The sequence below is a fragment of the Lagenorhynchus albirostris genome, chromosome 15, assembly GCF_949774975.1.
Source record: "Lagenorhynchus albirostris chromosome 15, mLagAlb1.1, whole genome shotgun sequence".
In the NCBI taxonomy this organism is placed as follows: domain Eukaryota; kingdom Metazoa; phylum Chordata; class Mammalia; order Artiodactyla; family Delphinidae; genus Lagenorhynchus; species Lagenorhynchus albirostris.
This window is the reverse complement of record NC_083109.1, coordinates 12,634,997-12,661,035: the sequence shown is the minus strand read 5'-3', so window position 1 is coordinate 12,661,035 and position 26,039 is coordinate 12,634,997. Positions and strand designations below refer to the sequence as shown.

General features: G+C 49.6%; 1 protein-coding gene across 1 annotated transcript in view; it reads right to left on the bottom strand.

Moving 5' to 3' along the window:
• The window catches only part of PREX1 (phosphatidylinositol-3,4,5-trisphosphate dependent Rac exchange factor 1), a 197,622-nt gene extending 177,403 nt beyond the window's left edge, over positions 1–20,219 (bottom strand). The window contains exon 1 of the mRNA XM_060123573.1: positions 19,896–20,219. Within this exon, the coding sequence (XP_059979556.1) occupies positions 19,896–20,108 (213 nt within the window). The 5' untranslated portion in view covers positions 20,109–20,219. The remainder of the gene's footprint in view (positions 1–19,895) is intronic.
• Positions 20,220–26,039: the final 5,820 nt, after the last annotated feature.

The following is a 26,039-nucleotide window of genomic DNA, read 5'->3' as shown; positions in this document are numbered from 1 at the left end:
ACTGATTCAAAGGGTATCCTGGGTTTTTCACTTTTGAAAACATTGCCAGACGACAACACGATAAATATCCTTAACACGGCTGTACGTTAGATATGAAAGTTGTCAAGAGAGTAAATCCTAAGAGTTCTCATCACAAGGACAACGTTTTCTACTTCTCTTATTTTGTAGCTCTGTGAGCTGATGGATGTTCACCGAACTTATTGGGATCATCGTTTCGTGACGTAAGTCACATCATTACGCCGTACACCTTAAACTTACACAGGGCTGTAGGTGAATTATATCTCAATGAAACGAGAAGGAAAATAAATAAATAAGAAAACATGGCCAGACTATTTTTCCCAAAAGACAGCAGCATCAAGACTCCTGACAGCAACCCTATGGAACTGTGCACTTCCCAGCAGGCACACCAGCACTGGGTATTATCACTTTTTCTGTGTGTGAGAGAGAGATAATGGTAACGCTACAGAAGGTAATGCTGACCGATGTGGTTACTCAGCAGAAATGTGGCCCCGCATAGTTCTCGTTCCACAAAGCACTACCAGTGCAAGAGCATTCTGACCCACACGAGGCTAGATGACTGTGCGGGGGCAGGCTGTCCCTCCACAGGGCCCTGAGATGCCTTCCTCCCAAGCTCCTCCCCTTCCTTGCCAGCTGCCTCCTCAGCCTGCACCATCCTCATTTCTGAGACGGATTTCACACCCAGGCATAACAAAGATGTCTTTGTCACTAGGAAAGAGGGAGCGACTGTTGCCAGAACATTCTGGGTTCTGTTCATTCAAATCTCCGTGTGTGGGGGAAGGAGGGTAGAGTTGGGCAGGGAGACGGGATGCTTCCCGCTCTGGGGCTACCTCATGGGTAGATGCCTTGGGCAGAGCTGGAGCAGCCCCAAACTCCCTGTCGTTCACTCACTGGTTTATTCCACAGATATCTGCTGAGAGCTTACAACGTGCCAGGCACTCCGGGAAACACTTTACATTTATCATCGCATGTAACTCACGCCCACAGCCTGATAAGAGAAGTAACACCATTAACCCCGTTTTACAGATGTGAAAACTGAGGCTCAATGAGATAAAGCCAGGACCCAAACCAATACAGCTAACGAACAACACAGGAACACAAAGGAGGGGCAGTTAACTAACTTCAAGCCACCTGTGGAACACCCCAGACCCCAGCTGCCATGTTGTTCCACCTGGGCTACCATGCAGCCTCCTCCCTCTGCCTCCACCCTGCCCCGCTACAGTCCATTCTCCGCTGGTAGCCAGAGGGATCCTGTGACAGCCAAGTGAGATTCTGTCCCTCCTCTGCTCAAAAGCTCCAAGGGCTCCCACCTCACTCAAAGTAAAATGCAAAGTCCTTACAATGGCCCATAAGACCCTGTACAATCTGCCCACCAGCCTCCCCCATCCTTCTGTTACCTCCCTGACTTCACCTCTGATTCACGCTTCACCTGGCTCACTCTACTCCAGCCACTCTGGCCTCCTTGCTGTTCCTGAAACATGCTCCTGCCTCAGTGCCTTTGCACTTGCTGTTCCCTGTGCCTGGAATGCTCTTCCCCCAGATACAGAGGTTAAGCCATTTTCCTAAGGTGACAACACCTAGAAGGGGCAGAACCTGGATTCAAATCCAGGTTGTATGGCCTTAGAGAAGACAAAACACACACGATGGAGCCTCCAATGAGAGAAAAGGATGCTGTGTGACCCTCAAGCCTTTCTGGTTGCTGAACCTCTCTGAGCCTTTGTTTCCTCATCCATAAAATAGGCAACGTTGGAACATCTTCCCCTCCAGATTCCTGGGAGGTTATGCTGCTTGAGACACGTCCACTGAAGACATCTCACACATGTGGATGCTGATGCTATTATTAGATCCATGGAAAGAGCCAGAACAGTCAGGGAGGACCTCTTGAGGAAGCAGGAGATGAGCAAGGCTTTGAGGTAGGATGTGGAAAAGCCACGGGGCACTGCAGGCAGCCCAAGTGACAACAGGGCTCCCTGCGACCCAAGACTCTGGAGAAGGTAAAGCCTTCCAATCTGGGATGATGGTACCAGCACAGAGGAGGAGAGATGCTCCCAGCTGGCATCCCTCCCCTTCTTCTGGTCCCAGCAGCCTGGAGTCTTCCTTCCAGGAACCATGGCTCCCCCACTGCCATGCGGTACAGGTGGGCCCCTCACCCAGACCTGGCCAGTCAGTCTCAGTGATGGGCACATGACTCAAGGCAGCCAATCAGAGGCCACCCCAGGACAACAGACAGACCCTTCCTTAACACAAGCCAAGCAATTCCCATCTCTGCTGAAGGCAGTTTAAGCTGGGTTTTCTGTCACTTGCAACCAAAGAATCTTGACAACCAGCATTTGCTGATCTTCTGAGCAAGAGCAGTGCTATTACTGTTGTTGTTACAGTTGTTGTTGTTATTGCTGTTGTTGTTATAGTTGTTGTTATTGCTGTTGTTGTTATAGTTGTTATTGCTGTTGTTGTTATAGTTGTTGTTGTTATTACTGTTGTTGTTTTAAAACCTTCTAGATTTGGGAGAAACAAAGCAGGGGGGAGGTTTCCCCGGGGCTGCACAAGCGCAGGAAGACACCAAGCCTGACTGGGATGGTACCAGCGTCCTGAAGTCCAAGAGGAGGCCCCAGACGGTAGCTGAGGGAACCCCTAACACCCTTGTAGGATGCTCACTGCTTCCTCTCTGGGATGTGCACCCCAGGATCTCCCAAAGGAGCGTAAGTACAGAACAAGATGCAGGAAGTAGGACAGATGAATGTGGCAACCTCCAGTTCAACAGCTGATGTTGCAAAAAGAAAAGAGAATGATTGCCCACAGGCCACAGGAAATGGAAGTCAGGATAAGAGAATCACCCTCCCTAAGAGACAACAACCTTCTCCCCCTCTACTCATCTCAGAGAATAGACCTGTCCCTTCTTTGTTTCTTAAAATATGTAACCCTCTTGGTCTGGCTTTCAGTTTTCCATTTGATAGAAACAAGGGTTAGAAAAAATATTCCAATGTCCTCTTAACTGTATTTAAAAAAAAAAAAAGGGCTTCCCTGGTGGCACAGTGATTGAGATCCGCCTGCCGATGCAGGGGATGCGGGTTCGTGCCCCGGTCCGGGAAGATCCCACATGCCGTGGAGCGGCTGGGCCCGTGAGCCATGGCTGCTGAGCCTGCGCGTCCGGAGCCTGTGCTCCTCAACGGGAAAGGCCACAACAGTGAGAGGCCCGCGTACCGCAAAAAAAACTAAAAACTAAAAAACAGCAGAGCAAGCACAACGATAAATGGTAACCAATATTTGGTTTCAATGTCAGGGACATTGCGGAAGGGTGGAGACTGTGGCAAACTGAAGACTGCAAGCCCTGTCTAAAGAAGGCAGCTACTGTTCAGCTCCAGCCAAGCGCTGGCCTGTAGGCATGCAAGCTTGATGTGGGCAGATCTTCTGATTATTTAAGAAATCAGAAATATAAATTTTTGTACGAAATTTCTTGATTTTTCAATGCTGGCAACCAATTGAAAAATTTTAAAACACTGTACAGGCCTGACAAAACCTATTTACGGACCTGTGCTTGAGGACCCCCGATTTGGAACTCATGGTGCTATGGACCCATGGAGGATGAATGATAGTAAGACAGACAGACAGACACAGACACACACATACCATTTATGGTCACTAAAGTTACAGCATCTGAAAATAAAGTTTCCCAAAGGCATCCTCTAGGCACACAGGATTCCTCCAACTCATCTGGACACAACTTAAAGCTCCCTCTCTGCCCTCCAAGCATCTGAGCTGTTGGACAAAAGCAGAACAATCATGGGATAGGAGTCAGGAAAACTGCTTTCAATTTCAAGTTCCATCTCACTCAATTGGTAAGCCTGGACCAAGTCACTGAACAGTTCTGGGCCTCAGTTTCCCCTTCTGGAAAAATGAAATGAATGGGTGAGATGATGTCATGGTCTCTCTCAGCTCTGACAACCCGATTCTAGGATTCTAGGTGCCAATGATTTCTTTGGGTTAGTAAAGACCAAAAGGCCCGGGGCTCCCCTGGTGGCACAGTGGTTAAGAATCCACCTGCCAATGCAGGGGACATGGGCTCGAGCCCTGGTCCGGGAAGATCCCATGTGCCACGGAGCAACTAAGCCTGTGCGCCACAACTACTGAGCCCATGTGCCACAACTACTGAAGCCTGCATGCCTAGAGCCCGCGAGCCACAACTATTGAGCCCATGTTCCACAACTACTGAAGCCTTGTGCCTAGAGCCTGTGCTCCGCAACAAGAGAAACCACTGCGGTGAGAAGCCCACACACCACAATGAAGAGTAGCCCCCACTCACCGCAACTAGAGGAAGCCCGCGTGCAGCAACGAAGACCCAACGCAGCCAAAAATAAAAAAAATTTTTTTTAAAAACCAAAAGGCCCTAAACCAAAGTTTCTTCAGCCCCCAGTTACTGAATCAATAAAAGAACTGGCAACTTGAACAAAGACGTATGTACTCTGTAATTGTGAAAAGCTGAAATCTATGTAAATGCCCAATATAAATGCAATGGTTAACTGATAATAATTTTATTAGTATATTATTATGTTATTATAATAATTATTATAATTATAGCTAATAAATACGGAGTGCTTACCACGTGCCAGGCACTGTTTTGAGAGCTTACAGATCTTACGGATCTTAATTCATCTAATTCCCCATCAATCTAAGAGGCGGGCACTATTTCCGGAAGTGAGGCATGCCCAGGTAAAGCAGCTTGACCACCATTACACAGCCGGTAAGTAGCCAGGATTTTGTTGCAGGATGGCGGACCCCTTCCAGGGCCCGAGAGTGGGCTCTTGTCTACATCTGGAAATGAATTGTCCAAGGAGACACACGTGCTGACAAAGCAGGAGACTTTACGGGAAAGGGGCGCCTGGGCAGAGAGCAGCACGGTCAAGGACCCCAGGAGAACTGCTCTGCCACGTGGTTTGCAGCCTCAGGTTTTATGGTAATAGCGTTAGTTTCCGTGTTGTCTCTGGCCAATCACCTTGCGTGACCCATAGTCTGAGTCAGGGTCCTTCCTCCTGGCGCACGCATCTCTCAGCCAAGATGGATTCCAGCGCGAGGGACTCTGGGAGGTTGGTTGTCTCCTCCCTCTTTAGGCCCCTCCCGAATTCTTTCGGTTAGTTTTCCACAGCGGCACCATGTTCTTATCGGGACCTCTGGTTGTGAGACAACTCAGGCGAGCAGGCCTGGTCAAGGTGGGCGATTTCAGTCAACAGTTCCCTAACAACTCGACCTGGACAGGGCAGATCCAGAGCCCCACGTTTCACTACGAAGCCATTAAAGGCTTAGTGACGAAGAGTGCTTGGCAGGGACACGAGGAGCTGCACAGAAGGGGCAAGAGAAGACGAAACATAGTGTGTGCGGCGTGATCACACCTCAGCTCAAACAGAACGCAGAGAGCAAGCAGGAAATGTACCAAAAGGTGAAGTGACTGTTTGGAAGGGTGAGATCTTTTTGCTTGTCTTGATTTTCCAAATGTTCTACAAAGAGCAGAGACAGCAAAAACGGCCAATGCGTGGAGGGCGTCCCTAGAAGCCAGCTCTGTGCCCAACACCTACTATTTTACTCCACCATACCTTCTCCTCTCAGCCGCCGCCCCGGGGGCCCAGATGTTTGCCTGGAAAAATGAAATGAATGGGTGAGACTGCTGACTCACCAGCATCTACAACACAGCCAGGCACTCAGTAGACGCTCAATAAAATGTGTGGAAGAGAAGAAGCCTATGGGGGAGAAACAGAGATTTCCCCTTTTTATAGCCAAAGAAACTGAGGCCCAAGAGGCATTTGCCCAGCGTTACAGAGCTGGTAAGTAGTGGCCTGGGAGAAGCACTGTCAGAGCCACATCTTAGTGGAGAGTTCCTACTACCCGCACAAGGCTAAAAGTCACACACAGTCAAAATCGCCAAAGAAAGCAACGAAATGCATGATCCAGGATTGGACCCTGGACTGGGGATGGGGAAGGAGGGGAGGGGAGGTATAAAGAACATTTTTGGGAAAATAAGTGAAATTTGAATATAGATTGCAGATTGTATAATTTTTTTTTTTTCGGCTGTACCACATGGCTGATGAGATCTTAGTTCCCCAACCAGGAACTGAACCTGGGCCCTCGGTAGTGAAAGCGTGGAGTCCCAACCACTGGAGAGCCAGGGAATTCCCATGGATTGTATAATTTACTATCAGTGTTACATTTCCTGATTTTGTTCAGTGTCTTGTGGTTATATTAGAGAATGTCTGTGTTCCTAGGAGATACATGCTGAATTATTTAGGGGCATCATGTCTGCAATTACTCTCAAATGGATCAAAGTAATAATAATAATGTGTGTGTGTGTGTCTGTGTGTGTGTGTATGCACGCGTATGTTTGTATGTAGAGGGCAGGGGAAGTGGGGAGGAAGGGAAAGACAAGGGGAGAATTTTAAAACAAATGTAGCCCAGGGCCAACAATTGGTGAATTCAGGTGAAAGGTACACGGGGTGCTCTATATTCTTGAAATGTCAAAATAAAAAGTTACCAAAAAATTAACTTTGAAAAAATGCATTAAAATGTCCACAAATACAGCACACTGGAGTTCTACGTCTAGACCCCTGAACATATGTAGAAAGATATAACATATACAGCCAGGTGCATACATAAAACATCCTTTTACCACACTTGGTTCCATAAGACAGAGCCTGTAATTGAACGGACATAAGGGAATGGGCTTTGGACACACACGCCCCCACTGTATTTGTTACCTTTGTGATTGAGGGGAAATAAACCTTAAAAGACCACCCAATCGACAGCCTGGCCAGCCATCAGCTAGTGGCTGGGACCACACAGAGCTCCCTCTGCCCTCCCAGTGTGGTAAGGGCAGGAGGTCAAGGATGCCAGCCTGCAGCCACTCCCCATGCTGTGGTCCATGCTCCCCAAAGTCAAGGAACCAGGGAGGCCTGGTGGCAGGAACCAGGAGGGCCTCTGCCACAGAGTGCACCCCATTCGATCCCTTTCACTCACACATTCGCTCCCTCGACCCATACTAACAGCACCCATTATGTGCTAGGTGCTGGAGGGGTGTCAGTGAACACAGCAGACCATATGACTTACATCCTAGGGGAGTAGACAGACACTAATCAAGTAAACAGACAAGATTATTTCAGGGAGTGACAGGAACCAAGAAGAATACAGAGACCATGACTTGAAGGCTCTCTGAGGAAGTGACACTGGAGTTACAGCTGAACAAGAGGGAAGGACCCCTGATGTGGCACAGTTAAGGGTGATGCAGGCAAGAGGAACAGCAAATGAAAAGGTTCACCAGCCTAGCAAGTTCAAGAACAGAAAGAAAGCTGATGGGACCAGGACATAGTGAACGTAGGGAGAGATGAGGTTGGCATGGTGAGCAGAGTCCAGATCACAGAGGCCTTGTAAGCCACAGCAAGGAGTCTGGATTCAATCAACCTCAATTTCCTGCTCCCCTTACCTTTAGTGCAATGGGGATGGGGAAGAAGGAGATCTTTATTGATTGCCATTGCCTCATCAAACAAACCAGAATGAAATGGCAGGATATTAGACCTAAACCCAGCCCTGTCAATAATTACATTAAATGTATGTGAGCTAAATAGTCCAATTAAAAGGCAGAGACTGTCAGTATGGATAAAAAAGCAAGATTCAGCTCTGTGATGCCTATAAGAGATGGACTTGAAATATAAAGACACAAAGAGGCTAACAGGAAAGAGACAGAAAGCAGAAAGCATAAGTGAGCTGGCGTGGCTATATTAATATCAGACTAAAGAGACTTCAAGACAGTGAGCATTATCGGGGTGAAGAGCAGTATTTCATGATGATAAAAGACTCAATTCATCAGGAAGACATAATCATAAACGTGTATGTTCCAACTTTAAAGTAAAACTGAAAGAATTAAAGGAAGAGATACACAGACCTACAACCATAGTTGGAGACTTCTACCAGTAACTGGTAGAACAAGGGGACCAAAAGTCGGTAAGGGGGCTTCCCTGGTGGTGCGGTGGTTGAGAGTCCGCCTGCCAATGCAGGGTATGCGGGTTCGTGCCCCGGTCCGGGAAGATCCCACGTGCCGCGGAGCAGCTAGGCCCGTGAGCCATGGCCGCTGAGCCTGCACGTACGGAGCCTGTGCTCTGCAATGGGAGAGGCCACAACAGTGAGAGGCCCGCGTACCGCAAAAAAAAAAAAAAAAGTCGGTAAGGACACAGAAGACCTGAACAACACTATAAACCACCCTGATCTAAATGACATTTGTTGAACATTCTACCCAACAACAGAGGAGCCCAGGCAGACTTCATTTTATTGCGCTTCACTTTATCATGCTTCGCAAATATTGTGTTTTTTACAAATTGAAGGTTTGTGGCAATCCTGTGTTGAACAAGTCTGTAGGCACCATTTTTCCAACAGTATTTGCTTACTTCATGTCTCTGGGTCACTTTTAGTAATTCTTACAATATTTCAAACCTTTTCATTATTATATTTGTTATGGTGACCTGTGATCAGTGATCTTTGATGTTACTATTGCAATTGTTTTGGCATTTTTAGCAATAAACTATTTTTTAATTAAGATATGTACATTGTTTTTTTTAGACATAATGTTATTGCACACTTAATAGACTGCAGTATAGTGTAAACATAGTTTTATATGCACTGGGAAACCAAAAATTTAGTGTGATTCCCCGAATTGCAATATTCACTTTATTACGGTGGTCTAGAACCAAACCCACAATATCTCTGAGGTCTGCCTACACACATTCTTTTCCAGTGCACAGGGAATGGTCACTAAGGCAGACGTATGCTGGGTCATAAACCAGCATTTCAAAGGGCTGGAAATCCGCAGAGCATATCCTCTGAGCACAACAGAATTAAATTAAAAATCACTAAATAATAAGTTATCTGAAAAAGCCCCAATATTTAGAAATCAATACCAACCAGCATGGCTGCCGCAATCCCTATCCCACCCTTAGGGTGACAACATATGACACAAATGTCTCCTAAAGGAGGGAGCCATCAGGCACCTGCCCCATGGCCAGGTCTGAGCCTAAACCCCCTCTAGGAGGGGGGAGGGGACCTAGGGGAGCAGATGCTCCGGGCTCATCCTCAACAACCCAATCAGCAAATCACTTCAAGACATACCAGGGGTCTGTGTTAGAGAGACCAGGTCCTGCCAGGGAGGGAAGTGGCATCCCACTGACATCCCACTTAAGCCATCTCGCTCAAAATGAAGCCAATGACTCCACCAACCAATCAATCCACCTCACTCAGGGTCCATCCTGGACAGGGCCAGAGAGGGAAAAAACAACATACAGTGGTCAAGAACATGAACTTTGGAATCAATCTGAGTTCAAATGCACCACCTACCATGGTGGTAAGCAGAAGCCTGAGATGGCCCCCAGGTGTCCTGCCCCCTTGTGTACATGCCCTGGAGGATCTGTTCTCCTTTTGAATAGGTGGGACCATGCAGCTGAGTTCATTCCTGTGATTAGGTTATGGGAAGGGGCCATGTTTAAGGGGGCACATGACAAGGACCTGAGGGCAGCCTCTAGGAGGTGAGAGTCATCACAAGCAAATAGCCTGCAGGAAAATGGGGACTTCAGTCCTACAGCCACAAGAAAGTAAATTCGACCAAGAACCTAAGCAGAGGCCCCCAAGACTCAGACAAGACCACAGCCCTGGCCAATACCATGACTGCAGCCTCGTGAGACCTGCAGCAGGAAACCCAATTACATCATGCCCGGAATTCTGACCACAGAAACTGCAAGGTGATTATCAATAGGGCTGCTTCAAACTACTAACTGTGGAGTAATTTGTTACACAGCAACAGATAACGGATACGTCCTCTCTTGTGATCCTGGGCAAGGGGCCTCACATTTCTGGGCCTCACTTTCTTCATCTGCACAACTGTGAGAATGCAAAGGAAGCAGGATGTGTAACAGCCTCACCCAGGAAGTAGGGAATGATTTATTCCATGTCTACTCAAGTCTGTGGAGGGATCTCAGAGTGGGGTGCTGGGGGGCCTTAATGCATTTTTGAGAAGTTGACCATTTTTTTTCTATCCTTAAGTGGGTTCCTTAGGGAAGGAGATGGCTATTCTCTTCTAGCTCCAAATGCCAGTCATTCCAGAGATGCCCTTGTTCCCAACTGCCTTCAGAGTACAGAGACCAGGAGTCCGGGGCAAGGGGCCACTTGGTCAAAATGAATTCAGTTGCTTATTTCAAGCCCCAGGAATGATCTGAGGCACTTTTTTCAAGATGAGGCCCTGTAACTGTCCTTGTACAAAAAATAGGGAAATACTAAGAATTTAAAACATAATAATAATTTTAATGAAAGAACGACCACCATTGACTGGAGCCTGGCCATGTCCCAGACACTGAGCAAAGTGTCCCAACCCATTTACAAATGAGGAAACTGAGGCCCAGAGAGGGGAAGATCCTTGCCTAGGGCCACACAACCACTGAGGGGCAGAGACACAATTCAGACCCAGACAGTCTGGGCCAGACCCTGGGCCCCAAAAGTCCACACAGAAATATTTAGGGGGCTTCCCTGGTGGCGAGGTGGTTGAGCGTCCGCCTGCCGATGGAGGGGACACGGGTTCGTGCCCCAGTCCGGGAAGATCCCACATGCCGCGGAGCGGCTGGGCCCGTGAGCCATGGCCACTGAGCCTGCGCATCTGGAGACTGTGCTCCGCAACGGGAGAGGCCACAGCAGTGAGAGGCCCACGTAACACACACACACACACACACAAAATTTAGCAGTTATATAAATCAAGATAATCACATTATTTAAAAAATATATAAACATGTATACAGAAGAGAGGCTTTTTTTTCCTTCATTCAACAAATATTTAATGAGGACCTACTATGTGCTAGGCATTGTTCTTGGTGCTGGAGAGAGAGAATAAATTAAAAACCAGAGAGAGAATAAAATTAAAAATTTATTTAATTTAAATAAATTAAAATTGAAAAGGAGACAGGAAGTGGTGAGTGAGGGTGGAGTACAATTTCAAATTAGAAGTGGGGGTTGGTCAGAAAAGACCTCATGGAGACCATGACGTTTGAGCAGAGGCCTGAAGGAGTGAGCCACAGGGATACTGGAGGAAGAGCATTCCAGAAAGAACAAGTGAGAAGACCTTGAAGCAGGAGCATGCCAGGTGCATCTGAGAAAGGGCCAATGTGGCTGGAGGGAAGTGAGGGAGGGAATGAGAGCAACAGGAGATTCTGGAATTAGATGGCGGTGATGATTGCACAACTTGTGAATACACCCCAAACCACAGAATTGTACGCTTTAGGGGGTAAAATTTACCATGTGTGAATCACATCTCAATTAAAGAAAAAAAACTGTATGAGAAAAAAAGATGACTAGGAGAGGGATGGGAGAAGTGACAGGGGCAGAACATGCAGGACCTTCCAGGCCACTCTAAGGACGTGGCTTTTACTCTGAGGGAGGTGGCAGCCACAGGAGGGCTTTGAGTGGTGCAGCGGCATGACCTAACTTAAGTGCTAACTAGACTCCTCAGGCTGTGTATGGTGAACAGACCGTGGGAGGCAAGGGTGAGAGCAGAGGAGGTGACGGCCAGTTCCAGATGGTGTGTCCCTGGGCAAGTTACCCTCTGTGCCTCAGTTTTCCTCATCTGTGAAGTGGGTCTGAAAAAGACTTTTTTTTTTCCCCCAAGGGCAGGGGTGAGAGCTGATATCAGATAAAGTGCTGTTATGACAGCTGTGAGTGGAGGGTGGAGTCCAAGGTGCCACCTAACAGTTTTTAATCATACAAATCAGTTTCTTGAACAGAAAACAAGGGATGCCCCCTCCCTCCCGGGAAGCAGGAAGCCATCTCACCCCCCAGGGGCTCCTCAGCCCACTAAGACTCAAACCCAAACTGCTCACCATGTGTGTGAGGCCCATGCCACCAGGCCCCCGCTGCCCATGCCAACCTCCCCTCCCCTCCAGTCACCCTGGCCTCTTGCTATTCCTCAAACAAGCCAAACACGGTCCTGCCTCAGGGCCTTGGCACATGCCATTCCCTCTACCTGGAACACACTTCTCTCGACTCTTTCCACAGCTGGTTCCTTCTCTGCCACAGGACTCAGCTCAGATGCCACCTCTTCCGAGAGGCCTCCCTTGACCACCCCATCTCAATAGATGCCACCTGTCACCAACGTATCCCCATTTTATTTCCTCCTTGGTGCACCCACTCTCAAACTGTGTGGACTTGAGCAGGTCACTCAACCTCTCTGGGCCTTAGTTTCCCCACCTGCAAAATAGGTATAATGATGGTCTCTACTTCAGAGGGTTGTTGCAAGGGTTCAAGGAGATAATTCACATAGCACCTGGCACACAGCAGGGCCTCAGTGGATTAGTTTATCATTATTACACCTCTTGTCACTCTCCCAAGTGACCTCTTTTTTGTACGGTCCGAAGATTCTATGAGAGCAAGAACCTTGTCCATCTTGTACTGGCCACATGCCAACACCTAGCCCAGTGTCTGGCACTTAGTAGGTGCTTAACGTCCATTTAGTGAATGAACAAGTGAATCTGTGAATGAAAGCACTGACTGCCCACGCCCCGCTCTGACCCTGGCCTCACCCCTCCTGGGAGTAGCCCCTTGCAGAAGCCACCCACCCTCTCCAGCGAGGGGAGGAAAGACCTCAGATCTCCGTGGCAACTGGCCACCTGCCTCTACCAACCTTCAGTGGCCCTAGTCCCGCCAGCCTGAAATAGCCTCACCTCTCCTGGCCCAGAAACAAGGGATCGGCTGTCAGCTCCACCCTGGGGAAGGAACCAGGCGGGTAAACACAGATTGTGTGTCTGACCACAAGACAAAAGAGGGGCGGGCAGGCAGATCCTCTTCTGGTCCTCCAGGAGCCGAGAAAATAAAAATAAGCCCAAAACTCCACACTCGGCTGGGAGGCTGGAGGGCTTCCCTCCTTCCTCAGGGCTTCCTTCTGTGGCAAGTACTTCAGGGAGGCTGACCCTGCTCAGCACTCAGCTGTGCCAGGTGCATGGAAGACTACACTCCATCCTTGCAGCCACCCTAGGAGGGCTACGACCATCTTACAGATGGGGAAACCAGGGCTCATAGAGGCAAAAGGACTTGTCCAAGGTCACAGGGCTGGGTTTCAAACCCAGGCCATTTGTCTGTAGAGTCTGTGCTCTTAACCATGAACCCAAGACACACTGCGGAGTGAAAAGAACAAACCGTACCATGCCATTTATGTAAACACACACACATTTACACATACACATCAATGCTATACATGGCTATGTAGGCCTGTAAATGCCCTAAAATGGTCTGAAAGCAGAGCTGGTGGTCAAAGGAGGTTTCAGCCAGTGATTCCCAGCCCGGAGCTATTTTGTCCCCAGGGGACATGTGGCAACGTTTAGAGACATTTCTGATTGTCCCAACTGGGGGAAGGGGATGCTACTGGCATCTAGTGGGTAGAAGCCAAGGCTGCTGTTAAACATCCCGCAATGCACAGGACAACCCCACAACAAAGAATAATCCCGCCCAATATGTCAATAGTGCCGAAGGTTGGAAGATGGAGGAATTCACCTCAGACCAGGTACTAGGGCTGGAAATGCCCCCTGTAGATGAACCTGTTTAAGGAGGATGTTGAATCCAAGCTAAAACACAAATCCCCAGAGAAGGCCCCCAAGCCCTCTCTCCCCAGAACTCTCAGGTTGGAACCCTGACCAGCTGCAGAGTCACCACCCTTCACCAGGGCTCACCTCCCCCTTGGGGCCGCAACTGCTGCAGGGGGTCCCTCCAGGGGGGTCTCAGACCCTCCACCCCCTGGCTTGCTCGCAAGTTCTACGTCTCCTAAATTCTGGGGCAAGAACCAGCTCTGACCTCACCTGGTGCCTGCAAAACAAAGCCAGATACTCTGGTTGCCCACCTCTCACTAGGGTTCCAGCCAGAGAACCTGTGTCTATTGGAAAAAAGAAGAGAAATCACAAAAATCTGGGAAGTAAAGTTCTGCAGCAAGGCATGGCTTACTTCAAAGACTCAACTCTTGCAAAAGCTTTAAGAGAGGAGCGCTGTAAAGCAGAAAGGATGTGGGTTTCTTAATCTGAGGGTGTGGCCCCAAGCCCAACAGCTCTTCTGCTCACTGGCTTGATAAAGGAGGGATACTCTCTAAGAAAGAGATGCCCCTTGAAGCCTCCAGAAGCCAGGGACACCAACCCCATCCATCTCTTCTTAAAGTGACAGAGAAATGGTCACAAGAGCAAACACCAAAATAATAGTGAATGGATGTCCGGGATGCTTATCTGAAGAGCACTCTCATTCAAATGCACGAGTTCTAGCATCCCTGAGTCATCTTTCTCATAAGGACAAGGACCACATTTGCCCTGTTGACGGCTGCATCTTTGTGGCCTAAAACACTGCCCGGAATATACAGCAGGTGCTCCCTATACACATACACGCTGAGAAAAACTGTCTAATTTCTTTATGGCTTTACCTATACGTAGCTCTGTTTGCAATACACAAAAGATGGGCCTCATCTAACTCTTACTGATGCTTAGGTTTTTATCAGCACAAAATTTTCACTTGCTTCCTGAAAATGTTCAGGCCAATACAAAGTGACCTGGTCCTGGCCCTCTAGCATCCTGAAGCTCAGATAATTTGGACCTTTTGGCTTAATTCTTGCCCACCTGGGCAGCCCAGAGGCCTCACAAAGACAGTAATTTGGGTCATGAACACAGCACCACGTTGGGGCAGTTAAGGGTAGTGGTAAAGAATGGGAGCTATGCAGCCAGACTACCTGGGTTTGAATCCCAGCTGGGTCAGGCTGTGTGACCTTGGGAAACTGACTTGGCCTCTCTGTGCCGTTGTTTCATTTGTAAAATGGTAAGCACAATAATACCTGGAACTTTTGAGCTGATACACAGAGAATGCTTTATACGGGGCTTACAAACATCTAGCACTACATAAATGTTAGCAAAATTATTATTACTATTGCTGTGCATTCATCTAATAATCATGCTGAAAATACAATTACTTCCATCGGCGATTTGTAAAAAATATATTCTCACACATATGCATAATTTTACGTGGAAAGGGCATTACAAACAGCCTTTCTTAGAACATTTTTTCCTTTTTCATCTTTCTGCTTGCCTTTCTTCACAAGATACACATCTTTTCATCTTTCTCTCCAAACTCCTGTAATGTTATACATACAACGTACATCATATTATGGTTAGTGTTTTTCCCAAGGCAGAACTTCTCAGCATTCTACTTTGCACAACACAAGCTTGTGAAAAACCCCCACATCACTGGTTAGGTCATTCTGTTTCAGTGACCGCGGAATTTAAAACGTACCCCCCCATCCCCACTCCCCAGCACTGCTCCCTAGTGTCAGACTAGGACTACAAAAATCTTAAAAAAAAAAAAAATAGTGACAACACAAAACCACACAGTTTCTTGTTTTGGCAAGCAGAGCTCCAATGAAAAGAAAAGCTTTCGTCTCCTAACCCCAAAAAGCAGAACCACAGAAGATATTCTGGGAGCCTTCTGCCCACACCCCCTGATCCTCGGGGACCCTGGCCCAGCCAGCTCAGGCAGACCCTCTGGCTGCCTGAGAGTGACAGGTCTCTGTCCTCAGCCGAGGGGAGCCCTTCGGGGGGGCTGCTGACCACTCACTCCGCACGCAGGAGTCTCTCAGCTCTTCCGCCCAGGCTGGATGGCACGTCCATCAGGGGACCCACTGGTACCTACCCCTGACGACAGACCCCCCACCCCGCTTGCAGGCAGAGACCCCAAACCAATCCAACCAAGAGGCAAGTGGGTTCAAGGCTCACCCGGCCTTTCTTTAAGGGGGAAGACTTTGAGCCCCAAAGAGACAACCTCAACTGCCCCCTGTTGCTGCACATCCCCCCAAAAGCCACCAGAGCATTCTGGGCACCTACTTGTGCCTGGTACAGTGCTAACTAAGAGCGTTAACCTCAGGCTCATTGCGGATTCAACAACACCCCTATGATGCAGCAAGTGCTGTACTATGCCCATTGTACAGATGGGGAAACTGAGGCACAGAGTAGGCTGGTGACCTGCCCAGGGCCACCTACAGGCAGTGTGGAGTAAAGCCAGGATTTGAACACCAGCAGCCTGGCTCCAGAGCCCCACATTCAACCCTCACGCCATGAACAGACACAGAGTGCAAAGGAGGAACCCAGCAGCCTGACGTTTCCATTCTTCTAAGTTCTGCCCGTTGTGCGGAAGAGAGAACAGGAGTCACAGAGGAGAAGTAACCAGAGGAAGCATAGGCAGAGGGTAATTGTCACAGAGCCCTGGATTCGAATCCCAGTTTTGCCACCCTAATAAGGCAGGTGTCAAGCCCTTTATAAGCCAGAGGCAGTCTGCGAAGTGGCTAGGAACATGAGTTCTGGGCTGGGCAGCTGTCTACATGACCCAGGGCAGCTCACTTAAACTATCTATGCCTCAGTTTCCTCATCTGCCAATGGGGATAAGGACGGCACTTCCTTCATAGGGGTGTTGGAAAGATCAAATGAGTTGATAGAAGGGTAAATGATGAATCAGTGTCAGCTCCTACACAGTAATGACTGTCATTGTTATTATCATGATTAACACTGCCCAAGAGTACACACGGTGCACCCAACACAGCCGCGGCTTCTAGATGTTGAGATCCAAGTTTCAGCCAAAACCCGGGGCATTTTCTCCCACAATCTCTATGGGGTCCCCCAAGAGAGATCCAGCATCCATACAAGAGGGCTGTCCTTGCCTTTCCATGACTCTTCAATAAACACACAAAATACGGCACCAAAGTCATCAGTCCCCATCGGAGACAGGGGAGGAGGTGCAATCCAGTTCCTGAAGTAGGTGGGCAATGATGGGGAGATTCTAGAGGAACCAGAGAGCCTCAGGCCCGGAACCAAACAAAACCACTGGTTCCGGAGTGTAGATGGTCAAAAGGAAATTCACTCAGAGTTCCTGTCCTCCTTTCAGTGCTGACTCACATCTCACTTCCTCCAAGCAGCCCTCCCTGACTACTCCTGCTTGCTAGATGCTAGAATCCTATCATCTTAATCATCTTTACTATTTAATAATAATCATCTGTAATATTTAATTATCATATAACAATTAATGATAATAACTAATATTTAGAAATGCCTTACTACCTGCTAGGCACTGTTCTAAGTGCTTTATATATATTTATATAACTCACTTACCCTCTTAAAAACCCTATAAGATCTATTATCATTCTCCATTTCACAGATGAGGAAAGTGAGGTTCAGAAAGGTCAAGCCACTTGCTTAAGGTCACACAGCCCAAGGACCCGACCCCAAGCAGTCTGGCTCGAGCCCAGCCTCATACCTGGATTTCTGTAAACACCCATTTCTCCACCTTTGACTAGAACCTGGCCCTCCTCGAGGGCAGGAACTTAGAACTGGCTTTTCTGCATTTCACACAATGCTCAGTCTACCCCAAAGACTTCATTTCTACTGGCGACAGGACCTTAAAACAAGGGACACAAGGAGGCCAAGGCAACCCTTCGAGACCTGCCTCTGCCACATGGAATTAAAAGCAGGGAGGGATTACCCAGCATTCTTCCGAGCGGGAACAAGCCCTCAGTAAGTATAAAGGCTGGGAGGAGAGAGTGGGAAGACAGGAGAGAATCACAACCTGCAAGTTGCCAGCCTCGCTGCCATGGAAAACCTTGGTAATTAGCAGTTCGTGAAGCTCTAAGCCCTGGGTTTTCAAAACTGAAAGATCTTGCGTCCTTTAGGGACCGTTTCTGATGGAGCCAAACAAGAGAGGTCTCCTACAGCTCACAAACGAGGTACCGCTAGTCGGGTTACACAACCAGTCTGTTTCTGGCACCAGCTTGGGGACACCCAAAAGGACATGGCAGAAAGAAAGCCTGGATTCCCCTTCCCTCATTTGACAAGTGGGGAAACTGAGGCCAGGACATGTGCACGACTGATCCAAGACGTCCAAGTCGGAACCAGCTCATCTCAAAACTGACAGGTCAATACAAAAAAAAAAAAAAAAAAAAAAACTGATGAGCTCAGCAAATTCAAAGTGTCAAGGAGATACTATGGAAGTAGAGAAATCTTTTTTTTTTCTGTTTCTTTAATAAGGATGGTTGATTCCAATCAATTTCCATCATTCCAGCTTCCTCAGACTCTACACATGGACAATTTAAAACCACAGTGAACCCAAATGCCATCTCTATCTGTTCTGAAAGGCACCACACCGTCCAGAGCAAGGACGTGGGAGGAAGACGTATATTTTCTTTCCTATTAATATAAAAATCAGCTTGTCTTTCCTCTTTCCCTTCCAGACTGAGAAGCAGGGAGTGGCTAGAAGGAGAAATGAGGAGTCCCCTAGAATCTGACGTTGCTCAGAGATACCAGGGCTGTCTACATCTTTAATTCAAACTGAGCAGATTCTTTTCTTTTCTTTTCTTTTCTTTTTAACTGTGAGAGAGGGAGGGATGGGAAAGAAAGGCCAACCCTGCCTCATTCTCACAGGCCTTTCTAGAAGGGTCCTTTAGCCAAATGGTTTTCAATGCCTCTGCACAACTCTCCTCCCCGCCCATCCACCCCTCAACACACACACCTCTTTTCACAGAGAGAAGGGCTCTGTCCTCCTTGAGTTAAAACTCGGACCTCACACAGCCTCAGCTGCACCCCCAAGCCACGGGGGACCCCAGAGGATGCCAGAGTCTCCCTCTTTCCCCGGAGACTGGGAGCTGTAGAGCCTGGCTCTGGGGTTTCTGAAGGAAACACCAACCGCCCCCGCCCCACCCCCCCAACCAGCCCTTCCTGAACCAGGATTAAAAGACTTCCTAGAGCAGAGAAGGGAGTAAATGAGGTCCCAGTAGGAGGTTTGGAGATTAAAGCCCTCGGAGTCTCCTAATTTCCAGCAAGGCTCACCCCACTCCCACCCCCTAGCCACTTTTCTCACTTCCTAGGAGAGTAGGGAAGTGGCCCCTTCCTCCCTCTCACAGAGGAAAAAAAAAGAAGAAGAAGAAGAAGAAAAAAAAATGCAGCCGAGAATAGGGGTTTGGAGCACTAGCTCAGACTGCCCTGGTTCAAAATCCGGTATCCCCAAGTAACCAGTTGTTTGATTCTGGGCAAGTTACTCAACCTCTCTGGAGCTAAACTCTCCCATCTAAAAAATGAGGGAAATATTCGTCCCTACTTCATGGGCCACTTGTGAAGGTTCAACCTTCTCATGACAAATGTAAGCGCCTGGCACATAATAAGTGCTCAATTATTTTACAGCATCTGACGCTGTGGTTTTGCAACTTGGAGTTGGGGATGGGGAGGATGGGACTGAACCTCGGAGTCGTGAGTTCGAAACCCACTGTCCCCAAGCTCCAGCAAAAGCGTGTGCGTGGGAAAGAGGGGTCCTACCCCGGGGTTTTGTCGACTTCTGTCCCTACTCCGGGCTTTGGGTTTTATCCTACTCTACTGGGCGCTTAGGGACTCTGGGCTCTAGGATTTCTAGGGTCCGTCCTAGATGAGTAGTCTGTGATGCACTAGGTGGCGAAGAAATCCCCGGGAAAAAAAACGCACGCCCAAGCTCCCGGCGCCTGGCTCCCAGAGACCCTGCCTCACGGATGTAACTAATTTTAAAACTATTTGAAAGGCGGAGAAGGGGAAAGAAAAAGACAAAAGGACAGCGTGCCGTGGGGAGAAACGAAGTGAGGGAGACCCCGGGTCGGGGCCGGCCAGGGAGGCGACAGCCCAGCTCTGGAGGAGGCCGCCCTCCCCACGTCTGAGGCGATTCTCGCGCCGCCCGGGGGCCGTGGCCACAGGTTGTGGGGACCACCCCGCGCCGGAGGCCCCTGCGCTCCGCAGCGGGGCTGGCGGCTGGAGCGGAGGCTGTCCCCGCGCTCCCCGGGCTACACTCACCGACTGCAAGAAGCGCAAGGTGCCCACGTAGTCCCTCTCGGTGCCCAAGATCTCGTTGAGGACGCAGAGGCGGAGGCGCAGCTGGCGCTCCGACTCCCGGGCGGCCGCGCACTGGCCGGAGATGGGCGCAGCGGCGCCGGGTGCCCGGGGGTCCAGGTGGGCACCGTCCCCAGCCCCGTCGCCGCTGGGATCGCTGCCGCCGGGCACCTCCATCCTAGCGCGGCCGCGCGGCACCGGCTCCTTCCCCCGCGCGGAGGTCGCGCCGAGCGGCGACTCAGGCGTCCAGGCACTCCATCCCGGACGGGGCGCGCCGGCGGGCCGGGCTCAGCGGCGGGCCCGGCGCATGGCGCGGCGGGCGAGCAGGCGGGACTGGGGGCGGGCAGCCCGGGCCGGGGGCGGAGGCAGCGCGCGGAGGCAGGACGAGGGGAGGGAGGAGGCCGGCCCTCGGGGCTCCCAGACGGCTGGCCAGGCCGCCGCCTCCCCCGCCGCCAAGGGAGCGTCTGCCAAGTGCCACGCCGTGCTCGGGCCGCAGAGGCGCTCCGGGCGCGCACTGGGCCCCTTGGAGACGCGCCGCGGCGCTGGGCTGGTACGTCGGAAGCTCGGCTCGGCCTGAGCTGGGCGCCCGGGGCTCTTGGGCGAAAATCTTCCGTGAGGGGCCCCGCAGAGCCCCGAGAGTCCGAAGCAGCGCGCCCGCCGCGGTCAACGCACCAACTCCGCGCTCGGACGCGTGGCGCCCCCCCGTCCGCCGCCAGCTACGCCACTCCCACCCCGACACACGCGACACCCACCGCGCGCAGCACAAACACGCAGGTCCGGTCGCCGGCCGCCGCCGCTCGGGCTGAGTCAACACCCTGTTGGAAAAGCTGGCAGCGGAGCCGCGCAGGAGAAAGCCCTCCCCACCACGCGCGCCCCCGCCGGCCCCGGGAAGAAAGCGGTGACCCCAGCCCCTGCCTTTGGGACACCCAGGCCTTTGGGTGCCCTCGGGCGCTGCCACGACCTTGGGAAGGAAGACGCACGGCTCTCTCGTTCTCTCTCTTACCCCCTCTTTTCTCTTTCCCCTTCCTTTTTCTTTCCTTCCTTCTTCTCTTTTTCTCTTTCTTTATAACTTCTATGCCTCCCATGAGATGAGCCTGCCCTTTCCAACCTTTCTCAGAGGAAATTATTTGCTCTCCAGTCACTAATCAAGCGGCAGCTGCTCTGCCCGTGCCTCCTTCCATACACCCCCAGCCCCCATATGGCCTTTGGAAACCCGGCTTCTAGTCTAGGCTGCTCTGTGTGACCTTGATAATCAGCAAACTGCTAGACAAGTGTCTTCACCTGCCGCACTAGAAGATGTGAAGGGACGATCCCTCTGGGACCTGTTCAGGTTAAAATCCCAGCTCCCGCACTTGCTAGTTTCCTCGGGTGACCTTGCCCTGGTATCCTTACCTCAACAGCCTCAGTGTTACCATTACAGTGGGAATAATCATGGTACCTAGCTAATGGGGTCCTACAGGGTTATGTGTTCATCCATAGGGGTGCTTGGAACAGTGCCCAGCACCTAGAAATTTCTCTATAAATGTTTATTATTAATTAATATTGCATGTATGAACAGCCCTCTTAGCCCAGCCCCACTTTCCATACTGTCCACACAGTTCCTAACCTGCCCCTGTTCAAGGGCCAGAGATTGTGTCTCTGCAGTGGATTGGCTGACTCATGTAATATCCCCCCGTAGACTGTAATCATCCTTTAGGCTGTTCCGAACACCCAGGATTATTCTCCCAATGGCCTCTGGGTAAGTACTGCAAGTGCATAAGGACACAAGGAGAGAGTGGGGTGTCTTCTGCCCTCTCAGAGCTCTGTTGCTTTGTGATCTTGGACAAGATGACATTTCATCTGGGCCTTGGGTGACTGAAGTTCCCCTGGACAGGTAGTCAAGGGTGTGAGGTAGATGAGCCTGCCAGGTTTGGGTAGTGGAATCAATTGTGTCTGAAAGGTGATTGGCTCCCGAGGTTCTCGGGAAGAGGGCTCACTCTGCTCTGTGACCTTCAACTGGTCACAGCAACTCTCTGACCCTCAGTTGCCTTGTCCTTAAATTTATCCTATCTACCACAAGGGGAGAGCATAGCGGGAGCATCCTGACTGTGGGATGAAACTGGCTTGCATTTGTTTCCCAGTTCCAAATCTAACTGGCTGGGGTGACCTTGGTCAAAACACTTCACCTCTCTGAGCCTGTTGCCTGTTCTGTAAAATGGGAATCTTTGTAAGAGAAAAATGCATGTAAAGCAATGTTTCTCAACCTCAGAATATTGACATTTGGGGCCAGATAATTCTTAGTTGTGAGGGACCATCCTATGCGTTGTAGGACATTTAGAGTCATACTGTACCCACTAGATACCAGTAGCACTCCCTCCCCAGATGTGACAACCAAAAGTGTCTCGACATTGCCAAACATCCCCAGAGGGACAGAATCACCCCCAGTTGAGAACCACTGATACAAAGTACCTGACACAGATAGCCAGCACATATTAGGCTTTCAACAACTGTTAGTCCCCTTCCCAGCCGTGACCAAGAAAGATTAGCTTCAACTTCAGAGATATTAGTTACACACACACACATACACACACACACACACACACACACACACACACACACACACACACAGATCCCATGCTTCACCCAAGAATTGACCCGCCCTGCCAAAAAGACCAGCCTAATGTTTCCGCGTTTCCATGCATGGAGCCCACCTCTGGCCCACCCCATCTCTTCTACATTCTTTTACTCCCTCAGATTCCTCTGGGATATTTCTCCCCCACCATCCCATCCCTAGTGAAAGATAATACAACTTTTTTGTTTTCTTTTTTTTTTGCGGTACGCGGGCCTCACACTGTTGTGGCCTCTCCCGTCGCGGAGCACAGGCTCCGGACGCGCAGGCTCAGCGGCCATGGCTCATGGGCCCAGCCGCTCCGCGGCATGTGGGATCCTCCCGGACCGGGGCACAAACCCGCGTCCCCTACATCGGCAGGCGGACTCCCAACCACTGCACCACCAGGGAAGCCCAGATAATACAACTTTTAATAAATTACTTAAGCTCTCGTTTTCATCACTTGTGAACTGAGGATCGTAACTGTACCAACGTCTTGAGGTTGTTGCGAAGATGCCTGAGTTAGTACATGGGAAGTGCTTAGAGCAGATAGTAAGCGCTCTGGAAGTGAAGGCGTTTATTTAGTCAACGTGTGGACTGAGTGCTGAATCCATTGGGATGCATTTGGCTGCAAGGAGGAGAAAAACGGGCTACTGATGGGTTAAACCATAGGACGTCATTTACTTAACAAGAGGTCCTGGCTCCTCAGGCTGGTTGAGCACTTGGTGACATCCTCAAAGATCAAGGCACCTGCGACCCTGCTATCCTCATCATGGTGGCTTTTCTCCCGAAGTTTGGGGCCTCAGAGACACAAGGTGGCTGCCGCACTGGCCACGCCACCTGCTAACACAGCTCCAGAGCAGGAGAGAAGAGGGTAAAGCGGGCGCTCCCCTGTGCCTCTCTCTTATCAGAGGGAGAAAACTTTCCCCAAAGCCCACAGCAAGCGGATTCTCCCTTACACTTCACAGGCAGACTGGGTCACATGGCCGCCTTTAAATACTCCCTGACCAAGAGCAGGGTTGTCACCAGCAACTTAGAATAGTCCTGCTCCATCTCCTGGGACATGGCTGCCTGAACAACTTGGGCTTCTGTTGTTAAGAGAGAAGCGTCTACCACAAGCACTTTCTATGTGCCGGGCATGGGGTGAGGTTCTGGGACTGCAGACGTGAACAAGATTAACACCATTCAGGCCCTCCTGGAGCTGACATCATTCCAGCGGGGGGAGCAGACAGTGATGAATTAAAGACAGCAAGTTCCTTCTGTCATTCATTCAATGGGTGTTTATTGAAGGCCTACTATGCGCCAGGCTGGGATACAGCGGTGACCACAGCAGGTAAGGTTCCTGCCCTCCTGGTGCATCCAATCCAGAGCAGGAGGAGAAAAACAATAACCAAATCAACATTCAAAAAAAAAATCAATTAACAAGCAAACAGGGACTTCCCTGGTGGCGCAGTTGTTAAGAATCTACCTGCCAATGCAGGGGACATGGGTTCGAGCCCTGGTCCGGGAAGATCCCACATGCCACGGAGCAACTAAGCCCGTGCACCACAACTAATGAGCCTGCGCTCTAGAGCCCGCATGCCACAACTGCTGAAGCCCGTGTGCCTAGAGTCCATGCTCCACAACAAGAGAAACCACCACAATGAGAAGCCCGCACACCGTGATGAAGAGTAGCCCCCACTCGCTGCAACTAGAGAAAGCCTGTGCACAGCAACAAGAGCCAACGCAGCCAAAAATAAATTAATTAATTAATTTAAAAATAAAATAAACAAGCAAACAAATAAACGAGATCCTTTCAGCTTCTCCAGAGTTGTTCGGTGGCACCTCCAGGCCTCTGCCTCAGGTCACTGCCTACCCAGGTCTCATTACTCAGATAGAGACCTCAGCGCTGGTGTGATCAATGGGGACTCCCTTGGTCCAGGGCTGGCTGCCTCCCAGCTAATCCTGGCACAGAGCAACTCACTGAACCAAACATGACTAAGGAATCAAAAGCTCAGGGAGATTTCCTTTATCTATCCTGGTGTCAGCCTGACCTCTCCTCCCTTCTTCCTCAACACTTCCATCCCTACCCTCCAGGATCTTCAGTGGGGAGCCCTTAGATCCCTGTCTATCTCCAGGGCAGGGCCTAAAATAGGCTATAGCTGGGAAACATTCACCAAAAGAACAGAGAAAAAGAAGGGGGAAAAAAAGGCTCTCAGTTCAGCAAGAAAAAAAAAAGCAATGGTAATGATGGAGAAATTCTCTTCTACAGGGACAATTTTAGAGTTTCTGTTACCACGTACTTTGCAAATAGCGGGAAATACCGTTTCGTTTCTGTTGCATAAGTTTCACAGTTGTGAGGAAGAAGTTAATGCTGCTTGGAATCATTAGACAGATAGTTCCTTATTCTCTGATGAGACTCTCTCAGATTCGGCAGGCTCAGGATTTGAAGGCGTCCCCTTCCCAAGCTCTGCTTTTTAAAATGATAATAATAATTAAGATAAAACAAGAGGTGGTTTTTTTCCCTCCCAAGTTGAACGAGCCAGGTGAGAACTGAGTTATCGGACTGCCCAGGACAGCCAATCATTTCTCAAATGCAAATAAGTTCTCAGTAAGCCAGGCCAGCTGCCCAGAGAGTCTTTTCCCCGTTCCAAGCACCAAGAGCAGCTTTCTGAGAAGAGGAGAGAGGCGTCTCCACCCTTGGTATTGGACAGAACAGCTGAACAACCCGACGCAAGGCTGGACATGCAGGCCGGGGTTCATTTCTTCAGACCAAGATACAATTCTCTTCCTGCTACTCTTGGTGGAGTCACGCACAACTCCCCAAGTCAAAACTTCTCCAAAGAAAGCCTTGCTCTTAGAAGCAGATATCTCCAGAAGGCTCTGGTTCAAGGTCTGATTCGAACATAATAGATATCAGATTAAGTCAGGGCTCCAGAGCTTTGCCAAATCATATTCCCACCAGAAAGCACTGGAAATATAGCCCGGAGGAAAGAGAGAAGGAAAAGCTTAGGACCCTTGGTTCCAATCCTGGCTTGGCCGCTGACATGGTACCTTCTTTTTTTTCCAGCCTTTGGACATTGTTGTAGCTCTAGAGACCAGCTGCCTGGATTCAAATCCCAGCCCCACCATTTCCCATTGTGTTACTTTGTGCAAGTGACTTAATCTCTTCCAGCTTTGATGTATCTATCTTTAAAATGGGGCCGATAAGAGTTCCTACCTCACAGGGTTATTGTTCGGATTAAAATACTTAATAGCTCCAAAGTGCTTAGGATGCTGCCTGATATTCAGTTGAGTGTTAGCTATTATAATTGGCTGAGGCCATGATGTTTGGAGGTGTGGCAGCCATCTTGACACCATGAGGGAGGACATTGCTGACCAGCTGAAGATGGCAAAAATGACAGATGGAAAGAACCTGGATCTTTGATGTCAGTGAGCTCCTAAATTAACCAACTGTAGAGCCATCCTACCTCTGCATTTCTTGTATTATAAGATAATGAAATTTCCTTATTGTTTAAGCCAGTTAAGTTTCCTTTATTTGA